We start from the raw sequence: 17,681 nt of genomic DNA, 5'->3' as shown, positions 1-17,681 counted from the left end.
TTAATGTTTTTTACTCTATTGTGGAGCATTCCTGTATGGATCTTGAATAAAAGCATGATTATTTATTGGCACCTTTTCAAAATTGTGGGTAAATAACTTTGTTTCATTGTTTCTAGTATTTTGTTTCTTATCTTATAATGTGCTATGTACAGCACTTTGTTGCAGCTGTTGTTGTTTTTAAAGTGCTCTATAAATAAAGTTGAGTTGAGTTGAGTTGAGTTGTTTCAAGCATACAATGCTTGTACAAACACACTGTTGGAAGTAAGAGCTGTGGGCAATCTAAAAATTACATCGGAAACCAGATAAAAATAAGAGAAGTTGACTCAATCTAAGAATTGTGTGACTGTGTGTGCCACACTAAACATGGAGAACAGAAAATGTAGGGGACTTGAGAGTCAAAATTAAGGTAAATATCAACTGTCTCAAAGTTACAAGTCCATCTCCAGAGATCTGAATGTGTCTTTGTCCACAGTGGGCAGCATAATCAAGAGGTTTACAACCAATGGCACTGTAGCTAACCTTCCTAGATGTGGATAAAAGAGAAAATGTGATACATTATTGCAACAAAAAATTGCCCCAATAAAGTTTCAATTAGTAAAACTTAAAGTAGCTGAATGCTAAACTCATTAAAATGTTCTACAAACATTTTGACATGTAGCATAACTCCCTTGATTTCATCTGGATGATTAACTGAAGGTCAGAACCAGCCCAGGCCAATGAAAACACACTGTGAACTCCACGTTACCCTTAGCATAGAGTGTGACCATGCCAGACTATTCAGTCCCAATCCTGTCCATTTTTCTCCACTTTCCACTGCAGTGTTTGAAGACTGGCTGGATTTAATGCCAGACTCCTAACTTATCAAGTCTTAGGGCTTTGCTGCTTCGCTATCAAACTGGACTCCACTCAAACGGTTCACTGTTTAAATCATATTCAGAAGCTCATATATAAGCCTCCAAAGCAGCATAATGAAGTAATGAAACCAGCTAAAGGCCCCTTTTTGCTCTTCACCCTGACTGGCTTTAGTAAATATTCCTTTTACTAACTGGCTGACTGGTGGCACCTGTATGTACAAACGTTTGCACTTCAAACAGTGAGTGCCAGTCTGTGTGCTGGATTCTGAGTCGCTAGTCTGGCTTACAGCTACGATTTGGTGTTACCTGCAGAACTTTGGAGCTCGGCTGCAGCGGTTTGATGATGAGCTGGCGGCCAAATGTGTAAAGTATCCTGTCAGAGTCTGGACCCCAAGCCACAGAGTATACAGGGGTTCCTGTTGCATGGAAAAAGAGACAGAGAAAGAAAGAAGAAAAGAGACATACTGTAAGTAATTAACTCAGAAAAACATAGTACACGTTTTTCACACCTTAAATTATGTACTTTAATCGATAAGAAAAGGTTAATAAGCTTTTTACATTGTATACATTCTGTCTTCACCCCCTATGTGAGCTGTGTTTCCATCTACTTGACATTGCCTGTGTGTTTTTTTTTTAATGTTGTTAATTCAGTATGTTGCTGGAATCTCTTAGATTGCATAGATGTTACACAGCTGAATACATTTACACCCCTATGTATCTGTATATGTTTATTTAATATTATTTATTAGTATGTGTCACAGTGTGTCACATACACACGAGCATCACAGCACACCGGTGCCGATATTACATGTTATAGCACAAACCGCGAGTGTATTATTGCGAATATACCACATTTCCATTATCGCTGTTTATTGAAAGATTTTGGAATAAAGAGGATGAGAAAAAAAGATCTGTTTGGTTATACACTCTGCAAGTTAAAAAAGTTATATTGCTGCTCTGTAGCTGCGCTGTTTGGCTTGTAAGTACTGCATCATTGCTATTTTATCTGTATGTGGTGGAGTAATACATGGAGAGCTTCGGAACAGTACATTACCGGCTGATAACGGCAATCATGGAAAGCCTCTTAGTCAATCACATTGCAGGGTCGGTACTAACTGTGATATAATATTGATTATTTGTATATTGTAATTGTAATTGATCGATTTAAAAAAATCTTAATACTTTTACTTTTACCAAGTCCCAATTTCCACACACAACACGTTGAGAGATCCGGTATGACTGAAAGCATAATCGTGCCATAGCAGATTGGCTACAGATTCCTTTTAAATCTGTTTATAAATAAGGATTAATCTACAGTAGACAGTAAATATAGTAGTAGTATATGTTGTGCCCATACTGCTTCATGACACCAGTTCTTTTTCTTCTTCTATTGTTTATTGGGTGAAAATAGCATGCCTCAGCTTCTTGTAACTGCTTTGCAAGCCCAAACTCTCCAAAAATGTATTTTCACACTTTCACAAACTTCCCGAAAGATGGTACAGATGTTCTACCTCTTTAAACAGCCACATTCAAACACAAATTACTACACCCATTAAACTCCACAACCTGTGTTGTTTTGTTTCATTGCAGTTGAACTTGAAATGCAGTTGTAGCCTGGAGGAACGAAAAGAGCAGAGCAATGCTGCACACATCAGAACACACCACATGAAGAAAGGCAGCTAAGTAAAAGAAACCTGGCTGGAGAAGATGTTTGAGACAGAGCGCAATAGAAAGAGGGAGAGAAAGAGAGAGACTGACATTTAACCCTGCTCCAGGTGCTTGTGGTTTCTCACAAATGCCAAGAGGTCACATGGTCCTGGGCTGACAGAAGGCAAAGGGAGCAGGCTGTGTGATGAGTTCCCTCTGCTCCCTCTCTCTACACTCCCTCACTTGCCTCCAAACCCCTCCCTCTCTCTTTACTTCTCTCCCATCTCTTCCAAATGTGTCAGGGTTACATCATCACTCCTCCAAACCCACCAATGGTCCCCAGCTGAACCTAAGACTCCTCCCACAAACAAAGTGAGAGAAGGATCATTACAAAGAGGGAGCAGGAGGGAAAGGAAGGCAGAGTGTGTGTGCGTGTGTGCACAACTCAAAATAAGGCGAGAGGGTAAGAAACAAAAGAAAAAAAAGGAGAACTTATGTTCCACCCTGTTACACAACTCCACATTATATGGACAAAAGTATTGGGACACCTGCTCATTTGTTATTTCTACTGATATCAAGTATATTAGAAAAGAGTTTATCCTGCTATTGTTAAAGTACCTCTATCTACTGTCCAAAGAAGGCTTTCTACTAGATTTTGGAGCATTCTGACTGGAATTAAGAAACAAAAAAATTGAAATTATTCATTCTATCCCACCGTTTTCTGATTGAGGTTTTAGTACCACGAAAAAGATTAAACAAACATGACAACATGATTCAAAAAGTTCAGAGAATATGAGACCAGTTACTACCATAGATTCCTCCCAATCAATTGAAATTAGGGGTATAACAGTGCACCAAAGTCACAATTTGGTTGACATCTCAGTTGGGATCTCATGGTGCGATTATAACCATGGTTGGAAAAAAGGTATGAAAACTTCCAAATGCAATTAAATTTTAATTTTAGAACATTCATAAAACAGATTTAATTTCATAAAGAATATTAGAAGAATATTATGTACTGGCAACAAATTTAGAAATAATATGTCCTATCCATCTGGCACCCACTACCAGGCCTTGCTAAATAACGCATGAGCGTGCTGTCCAGTGCTCACCTTCACTCATAATATAACAGCTCACAATTATTCAGATCAGAGTGTTCCCAAGCTGTCCACTGAGCTAACACAACGTTTTACTCTACACATTAAAGTCACCATCCTGATTATCAAGCCTAACTATCACTGTACATGTGGAAACATTGTGGATTCTAATGATGACCAATCTCAACACGGACAATAAAGGAACAGTTCAGAAGCGTCTGATGACATGAATTAGATTAGAAGCCCGTTTAAGATTTCAGCAGCATGACGAAACTATTAATAAGTGAAGCATATGTGCACGTTTAACTGGATAGAGAACTGTATCATTAAGCATCGTTTTATGGCATTTAATAAAACTCCACTCCAATAAACCTTTGAAACTTTATGGTGCTTTTAATGAAATGGAACTGGCGCATTCATGCATTTCGCGTCATGTTCCAGCATTATACCAGTTATAACAGTCTTGCGCTAGCTCTAAGCCAGTGAGTAATTCTGGAGATGATTGCCATCCTAAATCATTCAGTCCAAGTGTGAGTGAGGTAGTCCTTAAAGCCTAACACTCGTGTTGAGAGACAAGACAAACATGCTCTGCAAATAACTAATGTTGGCTTGTTCTCACTTTGAAGCTACTTGAACTGCATATTAACCGAGGAGTTGAAAAAGAAACACCACAACTGTTTGCCAATGTGCACCCTAAGTGCTATTTTAATTCACTAATGGTGCTTAAAACAAATATGCTGTCCCATGATTTTTGCCATGGAAGCTAAAGAACAGTGCACTGACCTGTGGGATATGTGGGTGAGGTCTCCTGCATTGAATGTACAGATAAACAGACAATTTGAGCCACATAAGTCCGGTCACATTTATTCACTGGTCACAAAATCATTAGACATCATAGACTGTGCTGCCCACTGTGAGTGGTAATGCCTTATTGAGCATGTTCCCTGTGCACATGTGACACTGTGGATTAAGGAACATTAAAATGTCCACACAACATCAAAAAGAGAATATTCCATCCATCTAGCAAATAACAAACTCACAACTTATACAGGTGTTTGTGTGCCTAAACTGTTCCCTGTAAGAAAAAAATCAACTTACATACTTCTTTTCCATTTTGGCATTTCAGTGTATTTTTCAGACGCTCAGACCAATTAAAAAAGAAGAAGAAAAAGAACAGGCGATGTGCCAAAAACACCTTCCCTCTCTGTGCACAAGTCACACAGCAGTATGAGTACAATAGCCTGTGTTACAGATTCCAATATCCACTGTAACTGTAGGTAAAAAGAATTGGGTAAATCGGTTATGATAATTCTGCTAGATGACGTGCAAACACCTTAACAGAGTCAGATTCTTGCAGGAAAGCAGAATTCATAACAACACCTGAAAAGACAACTCAGTAAACTGACAACATGCCATCATCCAAACCAGGCCCTTTTACTAACCAATCAACATCAAATAACGGGAGACACAGCAGATACAGGTGATGGCAACAGGAAGTTCACTCAATTAAACTGTAGTGTAAAAAATTAAACTAACCAGAACAAATGTATACATTGGCTCAATTACATGAATCCTGATTTAGACTTTGGTCCTGACTGATAAACAATTTTTTTTATTTTTTTTGGTTTATCTATTGATTAAGCCTATAGTAGAACAGGGCAGCATTACTACAGCTGGCATGCTCACTAAGACTTGTCCTTTTTAATCTCAGACTCACTGCACGTTGGACAAATACTTTCATTTATGCGTCCAGTAACTGGTTGCTGTATATTGATCCCTTGTTTACAAACGCACTCTGCATTACACTACCTACTATTTCCTTTCCTTCTGAGAATAGAGAGGTCCAAACTAGCTTTTACCTTCAATATAACAACATGTATTCCATTATGGAGATGGATTCTGTGATAGATTTACTGCAGTTGTGATTTATTAATAATTTATAACATACTCATCAGAAATGAGTTACATGGAAGTCAATTGAAAAACGTTTCAGTACTAGAATAGAAAAGGTTTGACCTTATCGTAATGGCTTAATGTCCACTAGAGTGAAGCATTAACACACTTCCACTTTGAAAATGGGATGGTCGTATACTATGATCTATGACATCATCAAAAGCCTGTGTGCTATTTTAGGTTCTTAGGATATTCTCAACTCCATTCCAGGAGCCACAAAGTGCATTTAATCCATTCATCCATTATAGAAGAATATAGAAAAATAAATACAGCTCTTGAAAAACTAAATAGACCACTTCAGTTTCTGAATCAGTTCCTCTGACTTTGCTATTTATAGGTAAATGGTTAAGTAAAATTTACATTGTTGTTTTATTCTATAAACTACAGACATTTCTCCCAAATTCCAAATAAAAATATTGTCATTTAGAGCATTTATTTGAACAAAAATAATAAATGGCTGAAATAACAAAAAGATGCAGAGCTTTCAGACCTCAAATAATGCAAAGAAAACAAGTTCATATTCATAAAGTTGAAAGTTGAGTTCAGAAATCAATATTTGGTAGAATAACCCTGGTTTTTAATCACAGTTTTCATGCATCTTTACATGTTCTCCTCCTCTAGTCTTACAATTTGGTAAAATCAAAGAAACTCATCATGTTGAAGTGATCTCTTATTTTTTTGCTAGAGCTGTATATATATATAATAAATACAGAATACAAAATACAACGTTCTAACACAAACTAAAATTTGCTACAGTAGTATAGTAAAGTAACAGAGTAAGCTTGCTGTACTACACTCAATTAAACAGGACTCATTATCCTCTTTGTCATAAAACATAAACTTGGTCAGTGATGTGTACGTAATGATAACATCCACAATGCACTATACAGACAAACATATTCAGACATTTTATTGGTCTAACTGTCTCTACTGTTCTGAGAAGGTCTCTTGTAGATATTTTTTAAGTTCTGGTGTGAGGATTACAAGGGGTTTCCACAAACAGTTAGACATGTAGTGTACATTCAGAGAAGCATATTACATACTATGATTACATAATATATCAAGAGTGAGATATTGCCCAACTCTAACATTATGTACAGTAGACTATAATCTAAAGGTGTAGAACATACCTTGTTGGGCCAAAGTGGACCTCAGCATTCCACTTTTAGACCAGATCTTGATTTGGCCATCTTCACCAGCTAGGAAGACAAAAAGGAAAGGGGGATAATGCAGCATTGAAAGAGTAAATTTAACAAATTTCAGGAGTTGTATATTAAAGTGCACATAGGCTGCATTAGTTATTAATTTTAATTTTTGTTGCAACTGGTTTGTAAGTGTTAAGAAGGTTTTTATGGTTATCAAGTTTTAATTTAACTGTAATAGATGCTAAATGCCAGTTCAACTGATACAAGCACCATTCACTGAACTTCCAAAATTTCTTATAATAAAAATCAATGGTAAATACAGTACATATTTCTCTCTCTGTCTTTATGCTGTATTGTATTATTATGAATTTCATCTATAAATGAAATGAAATGAAATGATGGATTTTTAACATTCTGACAGCAATCAGTAAATCAAAGTAAGTCAAAGATTCATTGGAGGTTTACTTAAGATTTACACCTGTTTAAAGTCCATTACACATGGTGCCAAATTGTTATATTTATTTACATATACATATACATATATTTATTTACAATTCTATAAGCACTATCTTCAAAGCAATTCAGAGTAATGTTTATTTAGTTTAATGTTAACATTAGTTTAGCATTAGTCAATCCAGTATTGTTCTCAAATGTATGTTGTGATACTACGGTATTCTTTAAAATGGCACTCTGAATTTGTCTATAACTACAAAAATTTGAAATCTATCTTGTGCGCACCCAGCATAGGTCACAGAAATACATGTTTAGATACTAAAAGATAGGTAAGATGAAAAAAAAAAGACAAAAAGCAACACCCTGACATAAGCAACACCTACAGTGTCTGTGTGGTTTTTACTCTCTGTTTGAACTTAGTGCGAAGACTATGTCTAAACGTCTTATCTCAGAATCAATCACCTACTCTTCTGCCCACTGTCACGTTTGCTCACATTTGAGGTTAAACCTGTTTAGGTCGCGAACATTCTGGTGGAGGTAATAAACCCTTTTTATTTTTAAATTTAGTTGAGAATATGCAATTCAGTGTTCAGTGTGCTAGCCAACAGTGTCTTTTTAGGACGCTGATTCTATGATAAATATTATATGGCAAAAAATGAACGTCAACATAATATTGCAAAATTCTGCTGAACTGTATAGAAATTATATTTGCCTTACAAATTGTTCAACTCCCTTATAAATTATCAGGCTCAAATGAATTTCAAAATGACACATGCACACATTGTTTTAGCCAAAAGTTTCATTGAAAACCAACATGATCTTACAGTTAATCTTTAAAAGTCACATTTTTAAGTCAATATTAAAAACTTTTTAAACTAAAAATATATGAATATATACGCATGTAAATACACTTTCAGAGTAGTTAATAGAACCACATTTGCTTTAACACAGGACTTAAGAAGACCAATATGTATTATATTTTCTGAACAGGCCTCTCTTTACAACAGAGCTCCGGATAGTATGTTCTTCTTCTTTTAATTGTTTGCTACAGAGCAGAAATCTATTTTTTGAGCCTCTAATCACACCTAATGCCCAGGCCCCCAGTAACTGTGGGTTGCCAGGTATGGAACATAATAGCAGGCAACCCTGGTGTCCTACAACTATGGAAGCAAGCAAGCAAACTGGTTTAGCAGAAACAGCGTAAGATGCTCCCCAACCTATAAAACCTCAGCAAGCTTTATGTCGTCTTGTTTGTGCTCTCTATTTAACATCTTACATTAACTTATAAAATCACATTTGACTGGATGAGGACAATGTGTTTTTGCATTTGTGTGTGTGTAAAAGATATTGAACATGCTAAATTTACACTTTACTGTACAATAAACACAATTGTTTGCTCAAAATAAATAAAAAGAGACGTGGGTTAGTCTTATGTTGAACACATCAGACCGAAACAGTATCAGAACTGACCTGTGATTAGAGCAGTTCCATCGTAGTTCCATCGGCCCGCCAGCACAGCTCCGCGATGAGCCTCCACACTCTTTTCGATGCGCCCAGTCTTGGAGATCAAATGGAACTTACCTAAAGGGCAAAACCAACAAATGTTTTCAATGTCAAGTCACTGCAAAGTTATTGTAGAAACACATCAGTATTTCCTACAGTCTTAACAAATATCTAAAACAAAAATCTTATTAGTTCATTTTGAATAGACTTTCTATCTTTCTTTTAATAAATCTATATATTTAATTGATTCATTCAAGGGCTTTGATGAATATGGCTTGTGACTACCACTTGTGTTGTAGGTAATGCTAACGGTTTGGTAGCTATGCTGAGTAACAACACTGTAGTGACTCCATGTTCTTCCTATGTCTGCGTGGGTTTCCTCCCACATTCCAAAAAAACATGGAGATCTGGTAAAGTGGATACTCTAAATTGGCCAGAAAAGTGGGCATTCTAAACTGATGTGTGTTTGTTTGTGTGTGTGTGTGTGTGTGTGTGTGTGTGTGTAAGACTGTGTGCCTATTGGCACTCTGTCATTAGTGCCTGATGCAGTCCTCGTTTCCTGTTAGGAGCACGCTGTGCGCAATTGGCTGCCGCCTTTTAGTGGTTAAGTGTTGAGCATAAATGGTTGTGTGAAAAACGTGATTGTAAAGCATCTTTGGGTTTCTAGAAACGCGCTATATGAGTGTAAATTTATATATTACCAAGAAAAAGGCAAAATCACAAACACATGAAACTTCTTATTATTAAAAAAGCAGGTACCTGCACATTTTAATAACCTTTGTCAGGCACTTATTCAGTAAATCAGTGAGTGAAATGCCTCTTTTAGGCTAGTCTGCAAGGTGGTCCAGAAAAAAGGCCAATAATGTGAACTGATCCAAATAAATGCAGTATTAAATAGCCTGTACCTGTATTTCTATTTAGTCCAGGCTAACCTACAGTACCATTTACAGTACTGTTTTACAGCCACAAGCATGGTTTTGATTAGTAATTTGCCTCGATGAGGAAAAACTATTGCTGCAACTGGCATTACATGCTGTATTAGATAAAATGTAGCCAGTCTTTAACTGCAGATTAAGATATTTGACTTCAGGGAAAACAAAAATTGGGAAATCATTCTCACACAAAATAGAAGAGCAAATTCAAAAGGTCTGCTGCTCAGATTAGCCCAGTCTCGCTTGTGCTGGAGACAGAGGGCGATCAGGCATGGAGACAGTTATCAAAGACACCAGCCAAACATATACTTTGTGGCGATGCATATTAAAAAATTCAGAATGTTCTATGTAATTTCTGGTTGCCTAAAACTGCAAATCAGCACGCTGCCGCTCTCTCCCAGTGCTATATTTGGATCTCCAAACAAAAGTGAACGTCGCCAACCCAGAAAAGCAGGTAGTCAGAGAACGACCATCAAAATAGACCATGTTAAAAAGATAACAAACGAAACAACACTGAAGAGGTCGACTTGTGAACAATGGCTTTTGGGGAGGCACCGTGTCTGTGCCTGTGTGCAGCAGTAGTGCAGTGAGGTCTATCAGCAGCGAGTGCCATGCCCAGGTTTGACATGTATCTTCTGAGCTCCAGGGGCCCACGCAGTGACTGGGGCTGGAGCAAACCACTAAAGTTACTGCATGATTTTTTTTCTTTTCTCCCCCACCCACCAAAGTCAAACTTCTGTGGTTTCTTTTTAACCATTTCAGAACGCACAACTAAAGGAGATGTGACATTTGAGCTCTTGAGGTAGGTGTGCAAGTTTCCATCGTAAGAGAGAAGAGTACAACTACGATACGTGGTTCTCTCAACATCAAAGCAAAGAATGGGTCAAAACTCTCAATATTACGGATCACGTGGGCAACAAAGCGTATTGAGACGTGAGACTTCAATACGGCCGCAGAGTCGTACTATCAGCAGCAGGAGGTAAACAACTGAAACGAACATTCAAAAATAAATGCATAGACACATTATGTGAAAGTGTGAAGGGAGTAATTCAACCAAATATACAGGACGTACAATATTAACAGACAGATATGTAAAAAGCACTAGAGACCCAGACTTGAGTAAAAGTACAGGTGCTTCATCAAAAAAAATAGTTGAGTAAAAGCTGAAGTGTTCTTTATGTACCGTACTGAAGTGGAAGTACTCAAGTAGTCAACATGTTCTGTACTTAAGTATTGCAAGTAATTTATTCTAAACTGTACTGCTCAGGTAGTGTAAGTATCCAAGTAAAAGTACAGTACTGTGTTATGCTGTGTTATTTCAGAAAGCAGTGGAAAGTTCTCAGAGTGAAAGGCAGAATGGGAGCAGTGTGATCTTCTTATAAGATGAGCTTGATCACTCGATTCCCTCAGTGATGAGGCAACTTTATTAAATCTGGTGACAGTGTAGAGCATCTACCGCTCTGATACTGCAGTGATTACGTGGGTTTGAAAAGATTCCTAACACTTTTATAATTGTAATAAGAACTGATGCAAAATGCATGTCTATGTAGAGAAGTGCTGCCAGGAAAATAGGACTCTCTGAAGCGGGTGAACATGAACCTATTGACGCCTCACTTCCACCTCCCCAGCAAAATGCCAGTAGGAAGAGCCAAAAAATGAAATCAAATAAAGTGTTCAGTATCACTAATCATGCTTGATATCAGTTTAATATGTTTACTACCTCAGCACAAACTAGCTATTTACCAGCAGAAAGATACTGAGCTTTAGCATTGTATGTTTACCAAAATTCTGCCTTTCTCTGTGTACGTTTTAATGCTCATTTCATCTACTTTGGGTTTTTGTGCTTTCTATATGGCTTCAATTAAATGTAGTACTGTCAAAATGTTGCAAGGCATGTTGTGGCTCACTGAAAAACTAAATAGAGTTATGAAGCCAGGCACAGTGCCACTCCTGGGACATGACAGACTTTTAATTACATTGCCAATGCTCTAACTGCAAAACCTACCTAACTTAATGTTAGAAGTTAAAAAATAAAAATGTTTTAACAGCAAAATTTAGTTAAAATATGAGACCACTAAGGGTTTACAAAGAACAGTAGTATTATTGCTTATTATTGCTTTTATTTTTGGTAATAACTGTAGATATTCATTTACCATGTGAACAGCTCCTCTAGTCACTTTTTTATACATTAAGTGCTTAATTGTACCATTAAAATATGTACAGTTAATAAATCTAATGAAAAAGGAGTGAAGTCTGATGTCCTGAAAAAGGTGAAAAAAAAACATAACTGAATTATCTTCCTGAGAGATTCACACCTCTACTTAGATACTCAGGCAAAAGAGCTTCTGCAGTTTTCCCCAAAGCAAAATAAAGACATGTCACACTGAAGGGGCAGTACCGGGGAGTATAAAAAAAAAACGAACCCTCGTGCAAAAGGGTGAGAGCAAGTCCACAGATTGAACATGGTTTTCATCGCAACGGGGGACTGCCAGAGTAAATTACTGCTTCAGTTTGTGGGTGTGTTTATGCAACTCTACACTGCCATTACTGTGGTGACCACACGTCGTTTGCCATGGTCATGCGTCTCCACTCCATGTCTTCATGTGCTAAGCGCGCAAAAACACATATATAGCATACGGTACAGAAACTCAAACAATAGAACTACTACTGTTACCAAACATTTTTTGGACAGAAGCATTGGGACACCTGCTCTCAAATTAAGAGTATTATATAAGAGTTTATCCTGCTTTAATTGGAGTAACTATCTCTTCGGTCTCTACTATAGAATGGTGTAGCATAATCATTTCAGAATGCACAGTTCCACTGCTTCACAGCTCAATGCTTTATAGCTCACACTTGGTATTTCTCCTGGTGTTAATAAGTTAATGTTTATCTGCTCCATAGAACACTTTACTGGCAATACTACTCTATAGGGACGAGACACGTGTGTGTACCTGCCCATCTGTTTTAGCATTGGGCGCAACTCAAAGTAGCTGAATACATTCGATCCAGGTCCACAAACATTTGGACATATAGTATCATATTAATTTAACAGACAGTGGAAAATCTAATTCTATATTCACAGCACCTTTTTATAGAAACTGTTTTAGTGCAACAGGTAACATGGTATTTTAAGCAGCAGAAGTCCGCTTAAACAGGAATGAAAAAAAAAACATGCTTATATTTCTGCTTAGAAACTCTCATGCTAACTTATGGCTTAGCACAACTAAGTAGTTCTTTTTCAGCATCATGCAAAACTATATTTTCCATTTTAAAGAACTTTATGAAGCCTTTTCACTTTAAAGTAACAGCTTTGAAATCATAAGCCACTGATGGAGTACCATCATTTTGTAGTCTACACCATGTCGTTATGCCCATATGTGGTGCTCTGGGTTCGAGCTTTAATTTTGTAAATATCAGAAATGAATAGGGCATACAAAATCACCTCTTTCAGTTTCTGTGGTAAATAAATGTGTTCAGGTTACTTTTTGTTCTTTGTGCATATTTGTCCTGAACATAATCACTGGATCCTTTGATTACAAGTGATACTCGAGTGACAGAATGAGGTGCAGGTGAAGGCTGAGTTTGCTGTTCTAATATCTCCATGTTCACAGTTGCTCCTGCATCAGCACCAATAGCAGCACCATGGTTGTTCTAATAACATACCATAATAATTACAGTGGTCAATTCTGATGATTCACTGTAATGGACTGTAATAGGGAAAACAGTGTCAATATCAGAACAGTGAATTGTTGCTACTGTGGGCTTGGCATGCTGCTAACTGCACTATAAAACTATAAAACAATGCTTGTCAGAATTGAGAAAATTCTTGTACATTGCATGATTTTTGTAATATCGGATGCATTTATATACTGCCTGACCACTGCTTGAACAGATGAAATTTACCTTCCTGTGTGCATTTTTGTGAGAATATATGCATTGAAACAATACAATCCTGATATTAAACACGTGTTAAATTACCAGGTGTTGATGGGTCTAAATGTATGGTACACAACCTGAGTGTAAAAAATTACCATCAGTGGGGCGCCGAGTGGTCCAGCGGTCTAAAGCGCTGCCACTATGAGCTGGAGATCGCAGGCTCGAACCCCCGCTCATGCAGCTTGGAGGACAGCGCAGCGGCTCGATTATAATACATCTAATACATGCTCACAGACGCATCAGAACTGAGCAGCTGCACTGTCCTCCGAGCGAAAAGAAGCGGTGGCTGACTTTACCTGTATTGGAGGAAGCTTGTATTAGTCTTCACTCTCCTGGTGTGTTGGGGCATCACTAGTGATAGGGGGAGTCCTAATGAGTGGGTTGGGTAATTGGCCGTGTAAATTGGGAAGAAAATGGGAAAACTTTATAATAAATAATATATATATTACCATCAGTGCTGGTAAGCACAAAGCTCTCTGCCGTGGCTTGCTTCTTCCCACCAACAGTCTTGGGAAACCAGTGCAGGTCAATGGGGTAGATGTCGTCCTGCAGTTTCACCACAACAGCGGTCTCATTCGTAAGCAGATTCCACTTTAAAATCTGATGGTCTTCACTGCAGGAGAATAGTTCATCAGCTGTGGTCCAGCCCACACAGCTGACCAGTTCTGTATGTGCACATTTGTTAAGGCGATCTGTAAAAAGTTATTTTCCCCTACTGATTATTGCATCTCTTTTGGTGTACTTATTTTCATAACACACAACAGCCAGAATAAACAGGGCCAAAATAGGAACAATCATCACGGAAAGCCATGGGAACTGAACCAGCATCATCTCCCATCACTTTTGTCATGTCACATGTAAGCTAAAGAACACTGCACTGACCTGTGGGATCTGTGTTAGGGGCTTTCTGCATTATTTTTCTCTGGTTTATTTTTTCAGACGCCATTAGATCGTTACCACCTACTGTGCAGTCCACCATGGGTGGTAATTTAGTCTTCTCCTGTAAATTCCTTGTATACACGTGACACTGTGGATCAAGGTATGTTAAGTGCCAGCAGAACTTTGAAAATGTAATGTTTGTATTTGGAGTTTTTCCTTAGTTTTGACTCAATTTTGTATTTCAGCGCATCCCTACTCACAAGATAACACTTCTGAGTGTTACCAATCGGTCCCCTGAGGGAACATTTCTTTATTAATTTGCATACTGCTATCCCAATACTTTTGGTATGTCAGTGTTCAATAACAGTCAAAAGTTTGAACACACATTCTCAGCCCATGTTTTCTTTATTTAATTTATTGTACTACATTGTAGATTAATATTAAAGACATAAAAATAAGGGACAAAAATGAATGGAACTGTGTAGTAAAACAAAAAAAGAAATTTGTACTCCACCACCCCTGACCTAAACCTGATCAACGGAGTTGGTGATTTGGGATGAGCTAAGTTAGAGCTTCACAGCATAAAGGAAAAGCAGCAGCTATTGTTCAGCACCTCCAGGAACTCCTTTAAGATGTTGAGAAAAATATTCCAGGTGACTCTACCTCATGAAGACACTTAGATTGAAATACCAACAGTGTGCAGGTCTGTGTGCAGGGAAATTCTGGAACACTTTTTGTAACAAAATAAATAAAGCTTTAATGTCTTCAATATAATATTTGTAATTAACAAATCGTAAAAAGAAAGAAAAAAACATATTGAGTGAGAAGAGGTATATCCAAATTTTGACTGGTACTGTAGGTCCTGGCCAAATAATGAAACAGACAGCACCCCTATTATCATTGGTGTTCTTATTATTAATATCAAGCAGTAACGGTTATGATTATTGGCATGTCTTGTGTTTTGTTAACATGGCATTTGTAAACATTTCGTGATCTGTAATGTTTAAGTTACTTGTTTAGAAAATGTTGATTAGAGGAAAATATCCTTTGTTAGGCTACCGTTAAATTATAATACATCTGGGAACTCCGCAGCTGGTTAGCTGGTTAATACAGAGTTAAATCACGAAAGGATATGTTTCGGTTCCTTTAACAGAGAGAGCTTGAATCTCATGTTCTCCTTCAGCGTAGGTGTAGCATAAAATCAAAATCCTGTGGAGAGTCAGGACAGACATAGAAGAGGATGAATTCCACATAATTAGCTACAGAAATATTACATATTTCGACTCATGACAACAGTCATTCGTTGCTAAATAACTTACATAAATGGATGAAATGTGGTCCAACAGCTTCGTCCACCGTCTTCAACAACGTCTGTGATACGAAAACATCTCAAATGTGTCTCTTTAACACAAAAAAACAGCGTAGCTTCAAAAGGCGGCGAAGTAACGTTATGGAAATCCTTCCTCCCTCTGAGCTAAACCTCGTTGCTACGGGTAACGCGTTGACTGCCTGTCTACTAGCTCAAGCTAAAGCTAACTGTATGAAACCAACGGCTGTTTTAACAAAAAATGAAGTCGTAAAAACTAACAGAGCTCTTTCTAAAACAGAGAATAGACTGTATGCTTACGTCTCTGATAAAGCTAGCTAACTCAGTGCACATTCCTCAGAGTTCTAACGTGTTTTGTTTCTGTTTTTCAGGTTGCCCAGTGCAGCGCTACCCGAGAAGCTTCTCCAGAGCCATACTCTCGCGATATTTCACAATGAGAGCTCGTCTGGCTACACTCAGACACATTTTATAGAAATAAGACTGACCAAATGTCTCTTTTTTATCAGACACGCCCCCTTATGGCATCTAAAAATGCGTCTGATATTTCTACATTTTGTAAAATGTCTGGGATATTGATTTTATTGAAGCCCCGCCTTCCTGCATCCACGATTGGTCTATTTTTCTGCTTTCCCATCAACCATTGGTCAAAGCACTGCCCATCACAACCTAAAAATGCTTTCAACAGAAGTGTTAATAACCACAAATAAGTTCTACATTAGAAAAGTTTAAATTCTAAATCAATAATAATTACAACCTGTAAGGCACACCATGAGAACTCAATAGTATCCCTCATTTTTTTCACATTATTATTTCTTGTGAGACTCGAGTTTATATGAGATTTATTGTTCATATGGACTATTATTATAAGTCAAAGGAGAATTAAATATTTAAAACATTGCCTGCACTCTGCTAAAACCCCAGACAAGACTATATATACACATATATACACAAAGTATTTGCCCCCTTACATATTTCTTTTGTTTTTGTTTTTTTGTCAAACTGATATTTTTCTGATTATCAAACAAACTTTAATATCAGGCAAATATAACCTAGTAAATATGAAAAGCACTTTTATTTATTTATTAAAAGAAAAAAAACTATCCAAACCAATGTAGCCCTGTGTGAAAAAGTGTTTTCCCCCATAAACCTAATAACTTGGTTGTGTCAGCTGGCAGCAACAACTGCAACCAAGCTTTACTGATACCTGGCAATGAGTCTTTTACATCTCTGTGGAGGATTTTGGTCTACTCTTCTTTGCCCACTCTTCTATGCAGTTGTTTTAATTCAGCCACTTTGAAGGGTTTTCAAGCATAAATAGCTTGTTTAAATCAGACTTTGACTAGGCCACTCCAAAACCTTTATTTAGTTTGTTTAAGCCATTCAGGGGTGGACTTGTTTGTCTGTTTGGGTCATTGTCCTGCTGCAGAAGCCAAGTATGCCTGAGCTTAAGGTCACAAGCAGGTGGCCGGATTTTCTTCTTCAGGATTGTCTGGTGATTGGTTTGGATAGTTTTTTCCATTATAAATTAAATTATAATTTAGAAAGTGTTTTTTTATTTACTTAGGTTATGTATGTCTGATATAAAAGGGGAAAATACTTTTTCATACCACTGAATATATAAATATATTTATTTACTTTTTTATTTATATTTTATGTACGCCATGTACAAAAAGTACCAAATGTATTTCAATTGCTATCATATTATTTTGAGAACGTAAGTAATTACTTTTTCAAAATAATAAATTAGTATCTTAAAAAAAATTAACAAGTAATTAAACAGATTACATGCTATAATGATAGATGATGCTGAAACATTTAAGTTAGTGTATCTTTTTTAAAATCAAAATTGCTATCTACTTGCCTGCCAAGTATATATTAAATATCTTACTTAAAAAAAGACTTTCTCTATTTTTATTTCACATTTTGTAAGCACTGATATTCAGACTATAATA

At 37.0% G+C, this 17,681-nt stretch overlaps 1 protein-coding gene across 1 annotated transcript in view; it reads right to left on the bottom strand.

Moving 5' to 3' along the window:
• Positions 1-16,214, bottom strand: part of ift80 (intraflagellar transport 80 homolog (Chlamydomonas)) — a 95,818-nt gene extending 79,604 nt beyond the window's left edge. Inside the window, exons 1-7 of the mRNA XM_049478665.1 lie at positions 16,030-16,214; positions 15,722-15,803; positions 15,539-15,611; positions 13,973-14,196; positions 8,620-8,730; positions 6,682-6,750; positions 1,161-1,270 (exon numbers count right to left, since the gene is read on the bottom strand). Of these exons, the coding sequence (XP_049334622.1) occupies positions 1,161-1,270; positions 6,682-6,750; positions 8,620-8,730; positions 13,973-14,196; positions 15,539-15,573 (549 nt within the window). The 5' untranslated portion in view covers positions 15,574-15,611; positions 15,722-15,803; positions 16,030-16,214. The remainder of the gene's footprint in view (positions 1-1,160; positions 1,271-6,681; positions 6,751-8,619; positions 8,731-13,972; positions 14,197-15,538; positions 15,612-15,721; positions 15,804-16,029) is intronic.
• Positions 16,215-17,681: the final 1,467 nt, after the last annotated feature.

Source organism: Astyanax mexicanus, chromosome 4 (genome assembly GCF_023375975.1).
Source record: "Astyanax mexicanus isolate ESR-SI-001 chromosome 4, AstMex3_surface, whole genome shotgun sequence".
Classification (NCBI taxonomy): Eukaryota; Metazoa; Chordata; class Actinopteri; order Characiformes; family Acestrorhamphidae; genus Astyanax; species Astyanax mexicanus.
This window is presented reverse-complemented; position numbering and strand designations above follow the sequence as displayed.